General features: G+C 39.8%; 1 protein-coding gene across 1 annotated transcript in view; it reads right to left on the reverse strand.

The window, feature by feature from the left end:
- Nucleotides 1-520: 520 nt before the first annotated feature.
- Nucleotides 521-23,835, reverse strand: part of NPNT (nephronectin) — a 54,366-nt gene continuing 31,051 nt past the window's right edge. The window contains 8 exon segments of the mRNA XM_069855527.1: nt 521-2,696; nt 5,320-5,576; nt 8,345-8,443; nt 8,856-8,951; nt 18,659-19,136; nt 19,138-19,190; nt 20,975-21,097; nt 22,236-22,370. Coding sequence (XP_069711628.1) covers nt 2,601-2,696; nt 5,320-5,576; nt 8,345-8,443; nt 8,856-8,951; nt 18,659-19,136; nt 19,138-19,190; nt 20,975-21,097; nt 22,236-22,370 — 1,337 coding nt within the window. The 3' untranslated portion in view covers nt 521-2,600.

Below are 23,835 nucleotides of genomic sequence, written 5' to 3' on the forward strand. Positions count from 1 at the left end.
GAGTACTTATTTCTGTTTACCCTCTGAATTCATTCAGATTCTAGGCTCTAAGAGCCATTTGTAAAGGGGAAAGATAACTCCTCTTTCAGTCTTGATTTGTCTACAGGAGACAGAGATTTGTTTTAACCAGCCAGTCTCAATATGTAGTAATATATGGTAAAGACCATCTTCATCCACTGTAGATGACCCAAAACAAAATGTGTTTTTCTTGTTAGATGTCAAAGAACTTAACACTTCGTGCAGGTTCAGTAATGTGTGGAACTATGGTTGCTGCTGCTGCTTGTAAAATGCACATTTTATATTGCAGAAGCTCTTAAATTATTTGTGTTGAAAATTTTCATTCTTCCTTTTGAATAACACATAACACTCTTGTCATATTATAGTGAAATGTACTTACATTTTTTAAATCTGGTAACAAGAGCTACTTGGTTGAAGAGTCATCTTTTGGTTCATTTTTCTGCAATAAAAATGAGATTTTTTGGGTCCAGAAATAAAAACAAGATTTCCAATTGGTAGCAAGTAACAGCCTCCTTTACTGATTACTTTAAAATAATGACAAGGTGTTTCAACTATTCACAGATATTTCTGACATATTACAAAGTAATGTAAAAGATCATATTTGAAGCAAAACAGATTAAAAGTGTTTACAAATGCATTGTTGGGTTTTTTTTCCTTTTGAAAAAGTTTCTGGACACAGTTTTGCAGGATACTATCTGTTTGGCTGAATAAACTTCAGCTATACACACCGTGCTTTGTCCTAGGGGCTAAGCTGGAAATATATTGACTGTCAAAGCACTACTTTGTCAGAAACAGGATGGTTTGTTTTTTTTTCATAGAATCACAGAGTCCTGGAACAGTTTTTATTGGAAAGAACCTTAAAGATCATCTAATTTCAACCCCCCTGCCATAGGCAGGGACACGTCCCACTAGATCAGGCTGCCCAAGGCCCCATCCAACCTTGTCTTGAACACCTCCAGGGTTGGGTTTGGGATATGGCATCTAACGGTCTTGCAGTTTTGTCTCTGTGGACTTTGTGCAAGGCTTAACATGATTTTTTTTTTTTTTAAATGATGGTCTTATAAAACCATGTTATAACATGATATGAAGCTGATATTTATTTTACATTGCATTTAAGTATTTAAAAGATCCAAAACCTGTTTCTTCTATATAAACATTTTTTAAGCCTTAAGGCTGCACCACTAACAACATTTTATTGATCTCGTCATTTTCTTAAATGTTACAGTTACTTTGTCAAATTTAGCATTCTTAGCAGCAAAGATGATGGTGTTCCTCATTTGAAAATCCAAAACCAAACAGAAGAATTCCCTGGGAAACTGTGCACCAAATGCATGATACATAACTAAAAAATTAGTCCAAAGTTCTGACAAATATTTTGTTCCAGCTAGAGCTAATAGTTGTTCTAGTTCTAAAGAATGAGTTGTTTATTATGTACAGAAAGGTTGGAGGCAATATGGACATTTGACAAAGATCACTCAAGGCATTTCATGGTCTGAGTTGTTCATATGGCATTAACACAGCTGCCCTTTTTGCTTATGCAAAGGCTTGTACCACCTGTGGGAAGGGAACATTCCTGGCAGTGTCAAGGGGCTCAGTCTTACAAGATGTAAATTATCTTCTTCACGCTGCTCAGTCTTCAACTGAACCAGGAGTTTCTTGCAGAATTGAGAGCTCTTTAGAGCTTGCTCCTGAGCTAAATGCAAGCTTTGTACAGCATTATCAGATGCCAGTTTACATCAGGTAAAGGTTTGGTCTTTCGCCTTAAGCATATTACAATATGATAAACTGCATCAGCATTTTTCAATAAGCACCATTATCTGATTTTGGTAATGTATCTATTGGCATGACCAGCAGGATCAAAGAATATGTTGAACTGCTGTCTTGTACAATAAGAAAGCGCAGCTACTAATTACCTTGCAACTAGATTCTGTAAATATTAAAAACTTAAATATGTTAATAACCATACACATATACACAAAACACAGCAGTAGCAATATTACAGGGTGCAGTGCCTGTTCAATATAACTGCTTTTCGTTAATACAGTTGTGACACCAAAATAAATGCTATTTAATAAGAAGCAAACCCTTCTTTAAAGGTCAGTGGCAGTAAGGCAAAGTTCAGGTCCAGGCTTCTGCTAATCTAAGGTGACGCTGAAGCCAGATTAATCCCACCGTCTAGCAAATCTAAGCAATGAAAGTATAGCACTATGGGAAGATATTGACTAGCAGCACTAAAATCTTCTGAACTGGAGCTTTCTTTTGCCACCACTTGTAATTAATACTCCCTTGTTCACAAGTGCTCTTTGTGTGAGCACTCACCAGGCTAAACAAGGGTTCATGTTATTAATAGGAAATAGGGGTAAGGATTAATAAAAACAACCAAAATGAGGCTGGAGTTCCTGAATCATAGGAGGTACTCTCCATGTTTTTAAGTGAAGTTTCAGTGAGATTGCACTTAGCAGACCAATAAGAAGTTATCAGTCTCCAAGTTGTTGTTCTTTTTATTAAGTTCTCTTTCAAAGCTTGGCAGGAATAGCACAAGAAGGGCTATAGGAGATGAGTCTGCTGGTCAATTGTCTCTGCTAATGCTCTTCAGAGCAGCGTCCTCTCCTCAAGATCACATCATCCAGTCCAATATCTCCAGTTCTTCCTTTCCCTTTCTCCCCTCTGAAAATAACCTGGGAAGAGAAATAGAACAAATTGAGTGCAAAAAAATAAAGCAAAAGGGAAGAAGGTTTGGTTGAGAGAGGTCTCAACGGCTATAAAGCAGAAACATAAGAAAGCTCAGGCACTCGTAACTGACTCAAAAAACCCTATTTATCCTGCTCAGAATTAGGGCTCTGTTTCCTATTTCTGATCCTATCCCTTCTTCACTTTGGCAGGATCTTTGTGAAGAAACAGCAGTTCAGGACAGAACTGCACCAGCTGCTAAGGTGTGATGAACTTCCACATAAGAGAATCTCAGGCACTTTCTACATATCCTCTCTGCACTGTTTTCAATGGCATTCATGGCAAACACATAAAAACCTCTCTATTCTTAAAAATCATGTCTAATAGAGGAGCTTTCCATTGCTAAAGCACCTTGCAACTGTCTTCATTGTGGGAACTAGAAACACTCATCTTTTATTTAACAAATTCTGACCCCTGCAGATTAAAGGTAATCTACGGAAGGACTGGCTGCTCGCAAAATGGCAGAGGATGCTTGGGCAAATCATTGATTAAAGCAAATCATTAGCAGTCCAGATTTAGCCTGAGTAGGAGAAATTCAACAAATATAAAGCTTGACTTGAAGGACTGGAGTGCAACTAGAGTTGACAGACAGAATGGTCAGCTGACTTTAAGAAACACTTCCCACAAATCTGTATTGCTCACCTGTGCTACTGCTGTGGACTCAGAAGCCTGAACTGTTCAATACAGTCAGGTTCTTTTACCAAGGTTTAAAAATTATTCAAAGACTAAAGCAAAACTTGTTAAGAGTCTCCTGTTATCACTCAGCTGGAAAGAGTTAACACAGATTCATAGATCAGAAATTCAGCTGTGTACTTAAAAATAATTTGAATACTTGCTGAAAGCACACTTTTAAATAAGGAGTGGAAGTAAGAGAAACTCTGTGTTGAACACTGAATTAATTTTTTATTCAACTCAAATGAATAAATGAATTAATTTTAGAAATTAATTATTTTGGGCATGCTTTATAAATACTTTACACAGAGCTAATTAATTGGAACGCCTAATGAAGCAGTCTGGTCTCCATTCGTATTCTCCTCAGATTTCCAGTAGGCCCCCTAAAATCACTACTATTTAGTTGCTTTTGGTTTATAAATAAAAAAGAAATGGCCGCCATTTCTTCCCCAAACAGTTCATTCATGAGTCCTGTTTTTCCTCACAAAGACTCAGAGGGCACCAGCTAGAAAATAAAGCTTCCATGTTTCTTTCTGATTTCTCTATGGCAGAGACCTTTCTGGCTTACCTAGAGCTTTCTCATTCCCCAATCCTGGGAATAAATGTCCCAGTGATCCAGGCTCCTCATTTCAAGCTCAACTGTTCTGTAAGGTGCTGTGAGGCAGCTCTGGCCTGGTTATGGCTGGCAAGCCACAATGACATCTACTGCTGAGGTGGTCAAAAGAGGCAGGGGACAGTGCAAGAGTACTGATGGTCTTGTTTGCCATCTCTAAAACTCATCTGCTTTTCTGTCAGGCAATATGTTAGTGATACACGCTTATTTAATGAACTGCTCTGTAAGGTGAGGCAAAACTGAGGATTCCAAGAAGCGTTAAACTTGATGGAAAAAAGTAGGAATGGGGCAAATATATTGTTCACCTGCTATAAACATCCACATTCACAGTCTGATATTCATTTACAGCTAAGAAAAGGTCAGGCATCTTTGTTACTTTCACTGAGGTAAAGTTTTCAGAAAATTATCTGCAGTAATTATAGCCTTAGTATTACATTTTAGAACCATATACTCTGTGTGTGTTGTAGCCTACTCCCACCAGGAACACTATGATGTGTGATTTTTTTTTTTAGACCACTTGATATAAGTCAGAGCAAAGCAGGCCCTGAGCCACTTCAGATCTGAAATAGAAACAACCTTCAAAGCTAAGCAGAGGTTGAAGAAAAATGCTGAGCTTTTGATATATCATTTCATCACCCAAAGATTCTAATGTTTCCAGGTATTAAAAAACTCTTGATGGCTCTTCAGACAGCTTCTTTTGATTGCATTAAACCAGTTTGTGCTATTGGCTGAGTTAGGTCATTAATTACCTCCTTGGCCAGACCAGCTGCAGGTATGCTGAAGAGCATAAAACTATGTGAGATGGCACATGTAAACTCCCTGTGTTATAAAAAAATACTTATTTTCAGTATTTTTTCGTGGCTTAGTTATTAATCCACAGGGGATGATTCTTCCTATTTCATGGCACTGTATTAGTAAAAGCATTATTTATGAGCAATCTTGATTCAGGCTTCTTGGAAATCCACGTATAGTACATCATTGTTAGACTCCTCTTTCTGATAAGGTGATTCCCTTAAAACAGGCTGTACAAGGTAGCTCAGGACAGGCTGTTTTGCAGTTTCCTACATGTCTGTTGCTGTAGGTGGAGTTTTTGCTTGCAAAATATTAATTTGACAAGATGCACAATGACTTTTTTATCCTTCATGTGATTTCATTGACAGGGATCAAAGAAGTAAAACAGGCTCAAATGATACCCAGAAGACAAAGTGGTCCAGTACTACATCATCTGTCTTCATCTTCTCATGCAAAAAACCAAAATACAGCACACATCACATATCGGTACTTACACTCTTGATGTCTAGTCCTCGCAAGGTTATGTGTGTCTGTCTCCAGCCGTGGCCACCAGTCCTTCCCCAAATGGCTGGTCCGTGAGCACCGTTTTTCCTTACAAAAACTTGGAGGGCACCAGAATGCAGTCCAGGTACCTTATGCCTAAAGGACAGGCACAAGTCACCAGCCTGAGCCAAGTGACCCAATGGCAGGATAAGATGTGCTACTCTTCCTTCTTTGCCTTTGGGGTCGGAGATGGTAAGATACTGTCCCCCTGCAAATGAAAAAGCAGTTAGGTTTGGTTTGTTTTTTTAAATTCTACTGTGTTGCAGGACCAAATGTATAAGAGTCATTACAAAACCAGAGAATAAAAAAAGGGCTCCACAAGTTCTAGTTAGTCTCAAATAAGGCATATAGTCACTGGAACATGAACCAGAACTGATGCATCTGCCTTCTCCAGGGTGAGGTGCACAGTGCTGGTCTTCATTTTCATCAGTAGCAGGCTGGGTCTTGCCCCTGTAATTTCTTTTATTAATTTTTTTAAAATAATGTGATCATTTTTGTAATATTTTTTTAATTAAAAAGAAAGCTTAATGAACTGAAGCTAAAGGTGGCATTTAGGCTCCTTAGTTGAAACGGATGATGTAGACATACCAGGGGTTTGTAATGTTGTTGACATACACAGTCTTTACTTAATTATAAAACAGGAAAATATGATTGATTTTGTCACCCTGTTACTGGTCAACCAGAGGTTTATTTTATTAAAGCATCTTTTTGAAAGCCACAACTCTTTCCCTCAAAAGCTGAGGGATTTAATGATAGTGTACCAGGGCTTATCTCACAGTCAAAAGGAAAGCCAGTCTTGTCTCCAGTCCACCACTTCTACATAGGTTTGCAAGTCCTTTAGTCTCAGTGACATTTAACAAAGTAAAGTGTTACGCTGCTGTCTGGGGCCCAAGCTCTGCATCTGGGTATGAACTGGGATCCAGTTGTCCAAGGATCTGTTAAACTTTATTGTTGTTTGGTTTTTAATGCATTCTTTTTGCATCAAGGTCACCAACTGCTAAAATAAGCACAATAGAATTTAAATAACTGCACCCCTTTTGTTGTAGATACAATTATATCCCTATAAAAGTACTGACTTGACTGATTAGCTGCATGTGTTTCAGATAGTTACAGTGACTGAATCCAATCAATAGGAAACAGATTTAGGTGAGCACAAACCCAATGTAACTGTAGACAAGCCCCTACAGGAAAAGGTGCCCTCAAATGAGCATTTTCTGTAGGCAAGATAAGCTTATAAAGCTTCAGCATGGCACCTTTCAAAACATAGATTCTGATAAAGCAATAAATTGCAAACTTTGAAAGGTGTTCAAGCAAACACTCAAGAGCAAGCTGTGAAAATAACTCTCTGCAACAAAGTATTCCAGACAGGAGGGAGTGGGTGGGTGACTTCAAGGGACTAGTTTTAACAGGTTATGTCAACAGCAGCAGAACATACACAGGAAACAAAAAGCTGAGATTGTCTGTGACTGGGAAGCAACGCAGTAGGAAAAAAAGGTCTAAAAAAAAAGCCAGTTAAAAATCATAGTTCTGGAACTTAATATATATTAGCAGCAACTTTGGAGAACAGATAATTAATATGCTTTGAGTGACTGACTGACTTTCTCAGAAACAAAGCAATTTAAAATCCATTGTTTCAAAAAGATGATTGAATTACATATGATCTTTTTTAGAATGCTAGTCTGCATGCAGGGGACACCTGCCTGTTTTCTCATCTGCAGGAGGAAGGAGTGCTTCTCTTCTCATCATTTAGAAGACCTCTAAAGTATCACAAGGAGCATGCAAAATACCAGAGTGTGCTGGTAGGCAGGGAGGGGGCCTGCCCAGTAAGCAAAGCCAGTGCCAGTGCTTCCTCTTAGCCAGCTTAATGGCATGAAAAAGCTGCCAGGTCACCCGCTGCGGTGGCAGATGACTCTCTAATCAATGGTAGTGTAAGGACAGACATCTGTGAGGAGGTGGTGTGTCAGGAAAATGGTTCTCAGTTGCCCTTGCCCTCCCTCAACTTAACCTATAACATTTTACCACCTGAGAACGTGTTTCCTGCTGAAGTCAGCCATCCCCTCACATAATGTAAGCATTGTGCATTTCAAAGGCTGCTCTTCTGGGTATGAAGTAATCCCATCATTATAGGGAGCCAGAGATGTGTATCTAATCCCTAGCGCTGAGGGACAAGCACTGCTGGGGGAAGGGTACGCAGGCAAGGATAGCCAGCTTCTCGGTGCCATACCGTAAAATCAACAGGGGATGAAATATAACTACCTTCCAGCAATGCAGATGCTCGGTTCTGCTGGGACTCTGCACCCGCAGAGGTCTGTAAATGGAAGGGGTCACTGCTTTGGCTGACCGTCAGTCTTCTCCTATCCTGCAAGTGGCTCATGCACGCTCCCCTGTAATATGCGTTGCAAGGGCATGTTTTACCACCACAAACATACCCACATTCAGAAGTTTCTGCGTATGAGCATCTAAGTTGTCTTCCTACCTGTTACTAGAACAGTTTTCCTATTTACAGGTTGCTCTAACTTAGAGTAGAATTCAGTAAAATCAAACTGAGAAGTTAAATTAGAACCTTATAGTTGGCAGCAGAACAAAGACTATTTCCAGCACTTTCTGTAATTTGTGTGGTGGTTTGAAAAATAAGCTTAGCTTCACTGTAAATAAAAGTTGTTCTATAGTCGACATTTTTGTTCTTTCTGATTGATTTAAGCAGATAATCTTTTACTGAATACATTTACTACTCCTTCAGAGACATTCCCATTGTAAAGATACCAGCTATGATAAAAGTGCAAATACTCAACTGCTCTTTCATATTGGGAATTCATGTTTTGATTTTTATACAAGGAAGACGTGTGGGTGAGAAATATATCCCAGACCTAAAGGGAACAGAAGCTGTGTAAACTCCTCATAAAGCAAGAATCATCATCAGCCTCAAGCCTGAGTGGTTCTTCAACTAGAGGATGCAATCATACATGGGTATCTTACCTGATCCATCTCTTACTGGTTCCCAGTGCAAGTCATCATCTTTGTCCTTGATCCAATCACACAGTCCACTGTCAAAATTACAGTTATGCACCAGCACACCTAGGCAGAATAGAGTCAAAGGTCAGAAAAAAAGAAGTGGGAGTGGATTTAGATTGCTTTGGTTGGTCAACAACAGCGACCTCCCTTGGTGCTCACACTAGCAAGAAAATATGAAAATTAAATGCAGCAGAAGGCATACTACAAAAAGAATCTATAAAAAAAATACTAAAACAATAGAGGGAACATTAGTGTTATTATTAATAATTCATACTATTTTTGTGCCGAAACATTTAGGAAACAAAACTATAAAAGGTTGCTTAGGTGTGGAGGCGCTTGTTTTGTTTCCTTTTTACAAAGGATAATTTAAACAAGGGGTATAAGATGCAAAAGTCCTATAAAAAAAGCATTAAACCCCAAGACATCACAACAAAACCCTGAACCCTAAGCACTGAACAAGAGATGTGATCTTTACCTGGGTCATCATTTGCTTCAAATTCATCGGCAGTGATCCCTCTTTCAATTTCAAGTATTTCAAACAGATTATTGCTCACTCCCGGCTGGCGTGGAACTGCAAGAAAAGTAGTTTTTCAGAAATTAATGAGATGATAGGTAAAGGTAGTTCGGGACCTACTTCCTTATCTTTATTAAAAAGCAGCAGAGCAGCTCTGGGCATTGTGCTTTTCTTGGAGAATTCAATGTATTTAATTACATTTGACATGAAGATTCATAAACATTTTCCTATGTAATTTACGGGGTTTTGTTACAACCTTTAACTGGGTCCTCTAAAAGGTGATTCCAAACCTGCTAAAGGCTTGTTGAATGAAAACTCCATTTTAACCAGAGGAAAAGAGGAGTTTTAACTTCAAAGCACGCTATTTGCCTCTAAACACACTTTTGAAGATAAAGATATTATATTGAGTGGTTTCTCAATAAAATAAAGCCACATTAAAGTCCTTACTCAAACTTTCCAATCCACTCACCTTCCACAGATGTTTATATAGGAGAATCTCATCAGGAGGCAGTGATACTTGCAAAACGCTCCACACGCCCCTAAACAGAGCTCAAGGGACATCCATCTGTCTGCAAAGGATTAGTGCTTCCTAAACAATTACCAGGATTGTACTGAGAGCTGAAAAGAAGGAGCTCTAGTGGAAGCTGGAATTCAACTGGAACTGTACTTTTTGGTTTCTAACACAGTCTGTCTGTCCTTCAGCTGCTTTTCTCAGCTACAAGGAGAAGGAACACTCTTGGTAATTAATGGGCCCAAAGGTTATCAGGCATCCGAAAGCCAGGGCAACCTAAAATTTATGAGGTCTTTGTGGGAACAATGGCTCCTAAAGTCAGGTGGCTACAAAGACTTCCACTTCTCTCGGATGACACTATGCCAGTCTGTATAAGTCTCCATCAAAAACACACCGATGTCACGCTTGATGGACAGCTGTCAACTAGAGATAACCAGATTGCACTGCCTTGGAAACTTGTCTTTCAGACAGGCCTAGCGCATAATTAATAACAGGAGTGATATGTTTTCAGACACGTCCTGAGATGTTACAGACGCCTCTGACACCTCCAGTGTTTGTAAAGGCCTTATCTATTAAAAACTTGACACAATAACATTCACAGTGCTAAAATAATTAACGTCTCTATAGGCTTCTTAGGCAAGTGGGAACAAGAATCGAGATGATTTACAATTCTAAACTGAAATAAAAGACTGTTCACAGGAAATCAAATCAAAAGTAAGAAGGAACTTCTTTTGCACTAGGACAGGATGTAAATAGCACCGCCACGACAGTTCTTCTAAAGCAAGAAGACAGAGGACAATGAAAAATAAGAACGAAATAGCTACCTGTTTTTTTGAATGAGGACAAAATAAGCAGCCAGATAAAAGGTCAACCAAATGCTAGTGTTTTTAAAAAGAAATATTACAGGAAAGAGATCTGGGGTAGAAATTTTGTATAAGAAAAATAAACAAACAAATGAATATATAACTTTAAGCTGTGTGGCGCAGCCGACACGCTGGAGGGAAGGCATGCTATCAAGAAAGTCCTTGACAGGCTTGAGATAGGCCCCTGTGAACCTTATGAAGTTCAACAAGGCCAAGTGCAAGGCTGTCTGTCTATTAGCAGTCTAGGATATTAAAGCTCAAACAGCCACAAGGGCTTTAGATTGGCTTGGGTAGTAAAGACCTGTTCATTTTTGAGGGTACATTGTTTGTAATAATATTTTTGCTGCTTTGTTTGATCTGTTTTCTTACTTAAGTGATGAGAATTTTGAGATTTAACATGAAAGGAATCATAGAATCGCCAGGTTGGAAGAGACCCACTGGATCATCGAGTCCAACCATTCCTAACAATCACTAACCCATGCCCCTCAGCGCTTCGTCCACCCATCCCTTAAACACCTCCAGGGACGGTGGCTCAACCACCTCCCTGGGCAGCTTGTGCCAGTGCCCAATGACCCTTTCCATGAAAAAGAAATCTTGCAGATGTGCACAGCCCACATCACCTCAGCCAATAATCACCCTCTGGTACATATCTACACAAATACTATATACAACTATATAAGGAAAAAAGATCTGTTTACCGCATGCAGCAAAAAATGAAAATAGGAATGCTCTAAACCACTGTTCATCCTGAATCCCTCCCAGCAGTGTACTGCTGTCTCTGCTAAGAGCTCTAGGTGGGACAGTTGAACAAGCACATTGTGCAGCGATAGTCCCACCTGCCCAGAGGTGCTTACAGCCACATAAACTGTTCTAACAGCACACACACTCTCACACTGCTCTAACTGCCTTACAACCATGGACCACCATGCACAGTAGCACATGGAGTAGATCGGTGTGTGAACTGTCCACGCCCGCCTGCACCACTGCTGCTGTTGTACACACAGCAGCTATTCGCACCAGATAAATCCAGCTGCATGGCTTTGCTCAGGGATGCTAAAAACTGGGAAATCAATTCCTCGTGTTTAGTGCAGGCAGCCACCTGGGACAGCAGATTCTGCAGGAGTATTTCTTAACAAAGCGTGCTAAACTAACAGCATTCTGTAAGTAAGTTACTGTAGTTTCTGTCAGGACACAGCTGACTGCAATGCTGCTTTAGATAAGCCCTCACAGTGCAGTTTTGCCTCACACTGCAACCACACTAGCAGGCTGCTGCTCCTCATGGAATGCAGCAATCCCCCCCATACACAAGACACATCTATTCTGCACTCCCAGGGATCATCACCTTGTTTTTCCTCTTCTCAGACCATGCTAAGGGAACAAGGCACTGTCCATTTCCTACACTATGAAGAACAAGTCAGGAATTTGTTTCAAAACCACTGAGCACAGTGTACGTTTTACTGTAGCTGCTAGTCTGGAATGGGCACGCAGCCTTTTCTTGAAGTGTCTTTACATCTGCCACATCCACACACCGCAGGGATGGAAAGAGGCCAGCCCATGGGGGTAGATGGAAAAGAAATCTGCCCTCTCCTGTAGCTTCAGAAGGACTCCAGCCTGCTAGGAACCTCACAGTGCCATCACCCTTGGGCCCCTGGCACCCACATCCTCTTCTCATCTAAGGTAACATTGAACTTACCGCTCTGCACCTCCATATCTTCCTGTTCTTCCCCTGCATCTTAAATTAAATTTTTCTTAGAGACCAAAGGCTCAGATCATAGACTTGCAGAGAGGTACTCATAGGCTCAGAATGAACACTGTGGCAGAGAGCACCCAGGAAAACCACTGCCAGACTATAGGATTTGTAGGATACACAGGGGTCACAGCCTCAAGGCTGCTCATTGGCTTGCTCTGTGGGTCCCCTTACCAGTCCCCCATAGCTCTTGTTTATGGAAAACACCACAGGGGATATTAGGAATTAATTTATTTTCCAAGCTACTTTGGTTTACTTACTAAAACACCATTTCTAGTGCATGGTTAGTTTTTACAAATCTGAGTTACGTCTGTGCACACATACAAGCATTCCCCAAAGCAAAGTTGATATATTTCCTTAAATCAAAGCTCTACAATAAAATATTTCTTCAAAACTTTTCTGTGAAGTCCTCTCTAAACATTGTTATTATGAACTTCTAGAAGAACATGTTGCAGAGCTTTAAGCCAATCACTTTAGTGCTCAGACCTAATTAGAGGAATGTGTGCTCAATATGAAACAAGAGGTGCAGGACTCTAAATATGATCCACGTGTACACTTCTTTTCGATACAACAACTAATACGCTGAGTGGCAATTGTGAGAGAAAGCATTTGGCACAATTATTTTCTGCAAGCTTTCCAAGTCCTTTCTGTGTACTTAATATTGCATATCAGTGTGCTTTTCTCTTAACTTCAATGGTTTGATAAAGCTTGTTAAATATAAACTTGGCTTCTTTTTCTTGGAGATTTTGAGTGAGCCAATGCATCAACAGGACCATATTCTCAAAGTTCATGTGCCAAGATGCACGAATGTGGGAGGGAACATTTAATAACTGCCTAAGACTAATTAATTTTCAGTGTTTTAATCCTTTGGGAAAACAGTAGGATGTTTTTTCATTTAGTTGCTAATTGCCAAGTATGTGAGTACAAGAGATGTTGAGTGCATATGTCAGGCTATTTGTAATTACAGAATAATCACTGTTTTGGTGTTACAAAACCAAAACAAACATGGAGTACAGCTTAATGTTATTAGTAACTGTTATTTCTATTACTAATGCAGTGTTCTGCCTTACAACAAAAACTTGGTTCTTATGCAATTCCATTCCACATGATAATCACAACCAAGCTTTCCATTTGTTAAAAACAGCAACAACAAAAAGACAAAGATTTTCTTGACTGAATAGTTACAATTCAAAATTCTTCAATTCCACTTTGAAAAAAACCCTGACAAATGATGGCATCTCATGCAGAAATAGTAGAAAATATCTAAATGGGAGGGTAGTCCAGAGGTCAGTCAGACCTCATAAACAAAAATAAGTCCTGTTTTCCTCCAAGGAACACTTGAGCTAAAAAGAAAGGACAACAGATATGTACACTTCACCCTCTTATCTGTATCTCCACAGCATCCAGGATATGTTGTCTAAAACTCTGCAGCTTCAAATTCTGCAGTAAGAACTATTTCAGGCACTGTCACACTCGCTACAGTAGCATTTGCCTAAGAGGGGAAAGATGGTGTTAGCATGTGATTCTATGTGACCACACTGAAGTCCAGTCTTGCACTTCTCAGGCAGTTACAGGGCTTATTAACTTTGATCTAAATCAAATATCTTATTATCTATATATCCAGACGATTTTCTGAAAAGTGCTTTTCTATGAGGAGTTATTCAGCAGGTGGAGAGTGCTGAGTTTCAGGGAAACACAACTAAAATTAGTAGTTTACGGAAGCTTCCACATCATATCTAGGGATAAAACCAGCTGGAAGACTGATAGGGGTGTGTGACTTCTAAGACTCCTAGATCTCATGAGATCTTTAGCTCCAGAGTACAAACAGGAACAAAGTGCCTATCTTAAATGCTTAAATATTATGAGAAATACATTTTAATAGGTGCCAGAGCAGTGAAGACAAATGAAATGTGATTGTAAAATGATTATACTCTAATGACATAAAGGAATAAAGGAAACTATATTCATTGCTTCTAGCATTTTGCTTTTTTCAACAGTTTCAAGGATCACATAACTGATTTACTTCACTAACGACTTTTCAGTCATTGAAAACCAGAAAGAATCAAGTTTTAATCCACTCTTTAGAATTTTTAATAGCTGTTACAAGTCTCCTAATTCCAATCTTTTCAGCTCCACTTAGGGCTAAGAAGGAAAATTTCTCAACTATCTTTTAATACAGATAAGGGGTTTTGTTCTTGCTCTGCTGATATCTAGTACTATGCTTTGCCTTTATGTTTATGCTTTTAATGCTTATCACCCAGATCCCAAAGGCAGGAGAAATTCATAGCCTTATTGAGAAGCTCCTTCTGTTTGTTAGAGACTTTATCCATCCAAGTAACCAGAAAAGATTCCTCTGTACTTCACTGTAGTTTGAATCAGTCCTGAAATAGTTAAATATCAAGCCATCACTGCATTCCTCCCTCATTGCCATGCCCCCATATCCATATCAGGAGAAGATTATCCTTGGTGCCAGATTTCCACTGTCTGCATCTGACTAAGTGGTTCAAAGGCCAAGTGTAAGAATTCCATTTTAAAAGAAATATCCATTATTTTTTCTTCTCTGAAAAAGAAGCTCCCCAAAGTCACTCAAAGAGTGACTAGGCGAGGGGGAAAGCATCTAAGGAAACACAACAACCCAATACCTTTCAAAAGCTGCAAAGGCATTTCAATAACATTACTAGCATTATTATCATTTGTGCTCTTTGTCACCACTGAACAGACCAATTTCACTAGGCCTAAACTGATTACAAGCTGAGTAGCACACCAAAGAGAGATTTGAAGTGAAAGCTTTGGACAATTATACTCGACATGTGGGACAGTAGGTCAAGTAACAACGAAGGAAGAAAACAGGGAGCAATGAGTCACCAAGGGACTCAGGAAAAGATGAAATAATGAAAAACTAAAATTTGGCAGACGTTTGCAGAAAACAAGAGCACTTGCCCAGGCATTTTTCCTCTCTCCCGATGCGGACCAGTCACAGCTCACCAATACGTTTGCAGGATTTGAGCTAGTGCACTAAGACATCTATCAGTGTACAGCCCACCAACCAAACCTTTGCCTCAGATTGCCTCAAAGACAACCTAGTTTAAAAACACAACTTTAAATACCAAGGTCTTCAGCAGATGCTAAAGGTTGGAAAATCATGATTGCTAGAGGTTGCTGGCTACAGTGCTCCTTTTGCTGAGTTCTGCACACCCTTGTGTGATAAAACACTACTTCTTGTGACTTTTTTGGGATACAACAGCCCTTGGCAACACACAAGGAAGCAGCCATCTAAGAAAACCTTGTAACTCTTCTGAAGACTTTACAAAACTGAAGTTAAGTCCTACTTCATGAACTTAGTGGTTCTAGCATCAGCTTTCTGCTTTCCAAGACAACGAGTGTTGTAAGATGACTGAATTGCTGCCTGCATTCTCTTGTGGCAAACAAACAAAGGTGGCAAAAGGGAGGATTTCTCTTATCTTTTCAGACAAGCAAATGAGGACATGAGTGCAAATTCATTTTTGAGAACTAGCTTCTTTGCTGCCTCAACTGAAGAAGAAGATCATGTGAGGAAATGAACCTAAAGAGGCTCACTATAAGCCAAATCACATTAGCTCATATCCACAACCCAGGTACACTGCAAAGATATCTGATGTAGGTGAGATTAAAACATCAACAGTTTTAAAGAAGCTGAAGGAAGCAGCTGAAAAGCCTCTTCCCTGAGGAAATGGAAGAGGCAAGTGCAAAAAATCCACAAATGTTCTTGGAGGTGGGGAGGGTTTGGCACATCCACATGGCAGATAAGAAGCACATCAGAGATTAGCTAAATGTTACTAGTTATTTTGATTTAAAATTCTGTATTGTTTTCACATCGTTGTTGTTAACATTGTGTTTGGCCTTGAGGGATGCTTTTTGAGAGGCCCTGGTTTGCACTTAGTGGAAGTGCTGCTGTCCTGAACTTGCGGTGCCTCATGCAGAGCAGCTGCAGCTGAACAGAGCCAACCACTGCTCTCCCACGGCCCTGGAGCAGGGACAGGGCCAGCCTGCAGCACACTAGCAGGAATGTGAAGCTTAAGTCACCCAGCAAATGCCCCCTGGAAGCTAACATAAAAGTCACTTGAGCTAATGCACTTTACTTTGTGTTTGCCACCAGCCAAGAGCATGCACGCTATCAGCTCTGCAGCCCGGCTAAAACTCGGGGACTCAGCATATGGCAGTAACACTTCCATGTTTCTGAAACCGTGGTGCAACCACATTTGGGGATGTATGAGTATCTCTCATATCTCTCAGTATCTCTCTGTATTATCCTTAGAAGTGTAGCACTCGGAGGAGGTGAGGACAGGCTCAGTCATGCTCTGCATATCCCACTGTTGTAAAGTATGTGGCTCTAAATTTTCTAGCTGATTTCCTAGACATCCCACATGAGGAAATCTAGCTTCTCCCCTTCCCTCAAAACTCCTGTACTAACAGGATTCAATAAGTGAAATAATACCTTATTCCAAAAGCAATGCTTTCCTTTACAATGAATGTAGCACATTCTTCTGGAACAGAACTGTTTTGCACTGGACCATAGGTTTCAAATCCTAAACAAATGCTTTTATGCAATCACTGCAAAAATGCTTCTGGACATAGAGATGGTAGGAAGGGACACCAGTATCACTACCTAGATGACACTTTCAAAGCAGCCAGAAAGTAAAAGAGAGAAAAAAGGAGCAGAAAGGAGAAAAAATAGAGAAAAGAGAACAGACATCAGCTTCGTTAAGGATCACGCACTACTAGTACCATGCAAATTCCTACCACCTAGAGTACAGATGGAATAATATGCCTTCAGTCACACAGTTATGTCACACACATATGTACATCAAGTATATCTTTAGCAGGGGATAGTAGAAATAATATGGGATTCAAAGGCATACATAAGATCTATTAACTTAATCTGAGGAGCTATCTCACCCTGTATTACCTCCTGAGGCCAGTAACAGCTGCTGGTGCTTGGCTTGCTGGAATCCTGCCGTATAGAGCACTGAAACCTTTGAAGCTATGTATGTATACCACAAACTTGAAAGAGTGGCAGCTGACACAAATAGTTGATGCACATTTTGCAAAGATCACTTCTTTCTTGTGTTTGTTATACGTGCCATGATTTAAGCTTACACTCAGAAAACAAACTTAAAATGCTTTTACTTTTCTACTTTCCAAACCCCTGTATCTGAAGCACAGTTCTTAAAAGCATTAGCTTCAAAACCTAGTCTCTCAGGAGAATACAGAAAGACTAACTGTAAGTAATAGGCCTTCTCCAGATCATTGTTATGACATCACAAAAATACCTGAAAACTATCCCTCTGCTTTAGAATTTCAAAGAACATTTGCAATGTGAGACACCTGTGAAGCATAGTGCTAGAGTCTACAATAATTTTTCACAGAATTCCATATTTTTAACTATTGGTTCCCATTAAATAAAATTTTGGGAGTCTCTACTATATTTCTTTTTAGAATTTTACATTAAAACATTTTTTTAATTTTTAACTAAATATAGACTGTTTAAAAATAACCTTGAAAAATCCAAAAGCACACTCCTCTGCGCAGTGTCAGGATTTATCTTTCCAAATTCTAAGTCTGCTCTTGTCTCCATTTCAAATTTATCGAACAGTATACAATAGATAAAATTTGAACAGGGAAAACAACTTGATTTTTACAAGGAACAAAAATCTTTTGCTGTGTAATGACAGCCCAAAAAGCTACCACACAGATGCCAAAGCAAAAAAAAAATCCCACGTTGCTTGTACACCTGCTCTGCGACAGCAAACTTTTCCTCCTACTACACTGCTTCAGCAGCTTCACTGTGTGTCAACCTAAGTGAGAAGGGCTGGTCCAGCACACTCTCTCCATCTCTAAAATTAGCAGCAGAACTAAAGATGAAATCGGGTGTTGAGTACTTCTTGGCAGATACGTATAACTCTCCATGTGCCAGTAATGTCTTCTGTGGTATGCACTAAAGCTGGCGTAGAGATGGTGCTGTAGAATTCAGAGCGGCTCTTAAAATGACATGTGTTTAAGCTATGAGAATCTTTACTATCTTCAGCTTTTCATGTATCCATTTTCATAGATGCAGCCCATAAAATTAGCCTCTATATTATTTTTATGCAATTTTGCCACCGCTTAGTCATAAACATTCAAGACTACTTGAATTCATATTATATGGTGACATAACAGAGTCTTTGGGTAATCAGACAGACATGGTCCCCATTTTTAAAGCTAAGGAAATATGCTGTGTGAGAGTGACTCTCAGCACCCTGAATTTGAATCAATTAACTGTTTATGAGTTATGTTGCATTTCAATGTTTTTCAATAAAAGCCTTTTGTTTTCCACAACTTTTGTCTGAAACTGTAATTACATTAAGCACTTACACAGGACAACATACAAATAATTTCAGGAAATAAAGCTGAAATTTTCAGTTGAATTGATCCAGAACTTCCTCCACACATTTTTGTCAGGTCATAAAATCAATTATTTGTGCAGTTTCACCATATGAACGCTTTGAGTTTCATGTCTTTGATCTCACTGCTGAAGTGTTCAAAAAAAATCACACAGTATAGTGCATGCTTTCGCCTCATTGCATCTACAGTTCTGATAAATGAAAGGATATACAAAATTACTTACTGAACACATCGCCTCGTGGTTTCTGAGGATCTCTCTGGATCCTGTTGTCATCTGTAATTCCTTGGGAAGATGTAGTTTCAACAGGAACATGTGAAGGCTCTTCAGTCCTGAGCAGAGGGGTTGTTTGTGGTGGTAGTGTAGGTCTTAATGTTGTAGGTTGAGGTGGTGTTGGAGGTGGAGGCCTCGTCACTGGCATTGTTATTGCCCTTGTTGTGATTGGCACAGGCCTAGTGGTTGGCTTTGGTGTCAGTCGAGTTGTTGGCCTGGGTGTGGGACGAGTCATTGGCCTGAGTGTAGGCTGAGTCGTTGGCCTGGGTGTAGGCTGAGTCGTTGGCCTGATCACCGGCCTTTCTGTAACAACAGCAGGTACATATGCTGATCTGAGGGGTTGCCTTGTGCCTCCAACATCAGGAATCCTATTGGTTATACCACTATCTCCCTTAGAGAGCGTGCTGTTGCCCTTGAATATATGATATAGAATCATAGAATCTTAGAATAAGACCAGGTGGTTCAATCATAACATTAGGAATAACTGCAAAGAGAATCAAAATGGGACCAAAATAGACAACTGAATCTCTCACTCCAGAAACTTAACAATATATTTAATTATGACACTGAGAGTCTTCACTGAAATAATTTCTCTTCTTCAAACTGTTTCCACTAATTAGAAACACACTTTAGCATCCGTGCTACTGAATTATCACATCCCTTTAATTGTACTTCTCATTACAGCAGTTTAGAGATGATTTAGAATGACTAAAGGCCAAGAGACCTCCACCTCCACCTCCTCCCAAGCATCAACTCTCTTTCAGAGGTGGTAAAACCTACCAAAAGCACTCTTAGTAAAAAAGTATGGACAGGAAGATGTGCTCAGCAGCCCTTGAAACTGTACAAATTTGTACTCAGGAGTAGAGGCAAGTTTAGTAAGATTCCAATGTTACAACTGTTTTGGTCATGGATGGATAAGCAGCTTTGGCTTAAGAAAGTTATCTTTCAGACCTCTCCACTTCTTCTAAACCATTCTTCTTGTCAATAAGCATTCATCATTTTGCAGAGATGGCACCTATGGCAATAGCCTTCATTTAGACCTTTAGCTTTGTGAAACACCAATAAACTAAGTAAACGGCAGTTTTTCAGCCTCCACAAAAAAGGAGGTGAACTGAGCAACATCTACACCACACCAGCAGTGCCTACAGCGCCATCTCCCCCAATACTTCATGAAGAAAAAAACCAAAATTTAACTTGCCTTCACAAGGGGAGTTTGTGCAGACATGAAATGCAAGAACATCTGTTTTGTTATTTATAGTTTGCAATGTTAATAAATGTTTTATATCTCACTGGAGATCTTAAAAGCCTCAAGAACAACTCTAGTCACATATTTTGTGTACAAGCGTTTCAAGTATAACAGACCTAAAATGATGTTCTACTGTTTGTTAAACAATGAATTGTTTGATGACAGCAGGTAAAAAGGTTATCTCTCTGGCCACCTGTTTATCGCTATTATTTTGAATACCCTGTGGTTTTTACATTATGGTATATTAAAATGTAAAATGCACCTTAGATTATGTTCTAGTAACACATGCAAAGTGTGTCCACATACAGTTGAAGCACTAAGTTAGTAAAAGATCACCTTAATCAAATCACATTACCATGACAACTACAGCCAAAAGAAACAAGTCTGCAATGGTGCTTCTCTTTAAAAAGATCAGTGAATCACAGCAGACCAGAACCCATGTATGAATACAGGGTCCTCAAAAAGATTCAGCAGATGTCATGGAGTTGCATAGTCCCAAGGCATGTCAAATGTAGGGGAGCTCCAATGGCCTATTCTGTACCAAGGTGGAGAGACGCTTCTCCCAAGAGAAAGCTGAGGAAGGGAATCGTCCAACAGGGAATTCTTCCAGAGAAATCCTCCATCTGGGCTCTGTTCACATCTGGGACGCAGTGGGGAGTCGATTGGGTAAGTTGCTGAAATGGGCCAGTGGCAGAGCGTACATAATAACAGGGCATGAGTAATATGTACTGTTTGACCAGACCTACCCCTCTTTACTCAGTTGTTCTCATCCCGAAGCAATCTCTAGAATCAAGCTGTGAATAGGGAGAGGTGAATTTCTTTCTAATTATGAAAATGTCTCAGGCAAAGGTATTTTTACCAAGGCATGTTAAGACTCAAAAAATTCTGACTACATTCCCTGGCCTCTTATTAAGTATTAAAAATAGTTAAGAGAACTGATCCTGGTAGTGCTGTCTCTAAAAATTTGCAACATGGGACACATTTAGTTTCAGAATCTCTTTTTTAAAAGGAGCATTACATACGTATGCAGTTTGTTCCATTGTCTCTGTAACCTTCTTTACACTTGCATTTGTAGGATCCTGGTGTATTGTAACATCGTGAAAAACTACCACACTGATGGTGGCCAAGGGAACATTCATCTATATCTGCAACAAAAAGTTACATTAAAAAAAAAATCAATTACATCAAAGAAACTTGACTTTCCGCTTACCCCTGCAAAACCACAAACAGCAGTATAGTCATTAGGAAAATATTAATTTTAAAAAATTTAACAGACAGTCACAAATCAACACAGTGATACAAACTTCAGGATAAAAAGGGATTATTATACAACTCTGGTATTGCTCAGCTGGTACCTTAGCATCAGGTTCAATGATGTGCTGTGGGTATACTGCAGTTGAGATCATGAAGATCATGATTCTAATAACTACTTCTTAAAGACGACATGATAAGAAAAGAAAAACTGAGTGTAGGAATATGCAGGTTCTTAATCATATAGGTATTAAAGATTTTTTTCATAAAATGCTTCCTTATTATATATCTGTACAGATGTTTCTGCATCAAGTAGAAACTATTTGAAAAGTCTTATGTCTGCTGTTAGTGATACAAGCACAAATCTCCAAATTCCAGTGCTCTGCATAGAGATTTCTCTCCAAAAAATACACTGAAACAAACAGAAAGTAGTGCCTCATTATCTCCACATGATCCTTTTTTCAGTTAAAGGATCATACCCAGTTAAGGCCCTGGGAAACTAAGGCAGTGAGACCTGGGAACATCTTTGTTGAAGGGCATAGACCAGTTGCATTCCAGTATCATGTCCAGACAAAGACAGGTTATTTCCCAACCCTTGCCTTTTCCCCACCTGTCTTCAGAGGAAGGAAAGTTGGGCAGCCTGGGTCACAAGGAGCTGGGGTGTGCTCCAGCCACATTTTCTTATCTTGGACCTTGGGGCATGCTATGGGGCACACTTGCATTACAGCTCAGTCACAGCCTAAGCTTATACATTGGTCCAAACCTACAACTGCCTGTGCGCAGTGAAACTTGTAGGGACAAAGGCTCTAGAAAGGAATTCCTGGGGTCGTCAGCTCTGCTCTCTTGCTAGCTACAAGAATAGGAGCCAAATATATGCTTTCTTTTTCATAGTCTGTTTCTATATTCCACCCTTTCCTGAAACACAGATGCACTGCAACCTAAAACAACCTGCTTCAACATTCCTATTTAAACCATTAACTTCAGTTTAGAATACACAGCTCTATTACATGCACATAAGAAATAAGTTATTACCATGGCATTGATATTTGCCTCCAATGTACATTAGATCAAACCCTTTATGACACTTGCACATGTAGCTTCCAAAAGTATTCACACAGTGCCTAAATCGTGGACAGATAACTCTCCCAGTAGCACATTCATCAATATCTGTGGAAAGAAAGGAACTGTATTATTCTTAATAGCAGTCTATACTATCTAAATTTAACTGTTTTCATATACTGAAATCTAAAGAAGAATAGTCGGAGTATTTTTTAGAAGGTCCTTTTGGCTAGAAGCTGGTCAGCCACAAATAATACCTGAGCACTTCTTCTGGCAGTGCCATCTCAGTTCAGGTCTTGGTCGCGCAACCAAATTGTTATGCCTCCTGTGCCAGAAGCCTTTACAAATATTGTGAGTAACAAGAGATGAACTGGCATAACAAGCATTGTTACTGAATTTGGATCGCTTGCTCTATGCTCTTGCCATCCTGGTACCCGTCCCCTTGGAGAGGAGACATTCTCTAATTCCCCACAGAACGTATGACAGCTTCTTCAAGGCCTCAGAACACTCATCCTCAAAATTGTAATGGTTCTTGTCTGACGAAAAGCTATTTTGTGCTATTTGTATAACTTTTCTTTTGGTCCCGCCAGCCTTGTCTGGTTATAAAGACAGCATCCAGATTTACAGGCAAGGAATAGTAATAAAAACTATCCCAGTAATTCCTTCTAAGATATAGGCATAAAATATTGTTCTTGTAGCACAGGTCTATGTGCATATTCAAAGTACATCACCTTGCAGTAGGAAATGGTTTGTTTATTTGTTTGTTTTGTTAAAAACTCAGGTGTCCCTAATCCATGACCTGGCCATTGAGCCTATCAGGAAATCTCCATCTGTTCAGGATTTGCTCTAAACAGAGTTCAAGCTAATGCTAGGGGCACAGTATTTCTGGTTTACCCACCAGTCAGTTGCCACAGGCCAAATGCTTTTTCTGTATCTGTGCTTTGCTATCTCTTACTCTGCACAGTGCTTGTGCTGTAGCTGACCCCTCTTTCACAGAGATGTTGGTTACCTAAGCGACCTTAAATTATCTCTTGAGGTGCTGAGATACATGGCTCCCATTTGCCCTGCCAGGCTCCCAGCAGGAACTGAAGTAGTGCTGCAGCAAGCAACACCCTGGCAAGGACAGAGGAGCAGAAAGACATTAGTGATGCTCAGTAAATGTCTGATGCTCTCACAGAAGATGCTTCCTCCATGCTGAGTAGTAAGCCAGGCAAAGGCCCAGGAAGCAGCAAACGCTCACCCAGCACTGTTTTTGCTGCCTAGGAAACTCTCAGAAGAGGTCAGGCTGATACACAAAAGCCAGTTCAACTACCACTCACTTTATAGCCCTTGAAAACCAGGCTGAAGCCGGCTGAGTGCTTAAACCCTCATTCCTCACTGAGGTAGAGCCATGCACGGCTGCCTCTGACGCATGCTGTTCCTGACATTTGTTGGTTATCTACAGGGCACAGTTCAAGCCTTTGCTCTGCAGCTCTGTCAGAGTCTTGATCTATGAGAAAGCAAGATTTTGCTCTCCATGCAATTCTTTTCCCAAAAGGAGCACTTCAGCAGCAGGTGTTGAGTCCAAAACAAA

Source organism: Phaenicophaeus curvirostris, chromosome 4, assembly GCF_032191515.1.
Source record: "Phaenicophaeus curvirostris isolate KB17595 chromosome 4, BPBGC_Pcur_1.0, whole genome shotgun sequence".
Taxonomy (NCBI): Eukaryota; Metazoa; Chordata; class Aves; order Cuculiformes; family Cuculidae; genus Phaenicophaeus; species Phaenicophaeus curvirostris.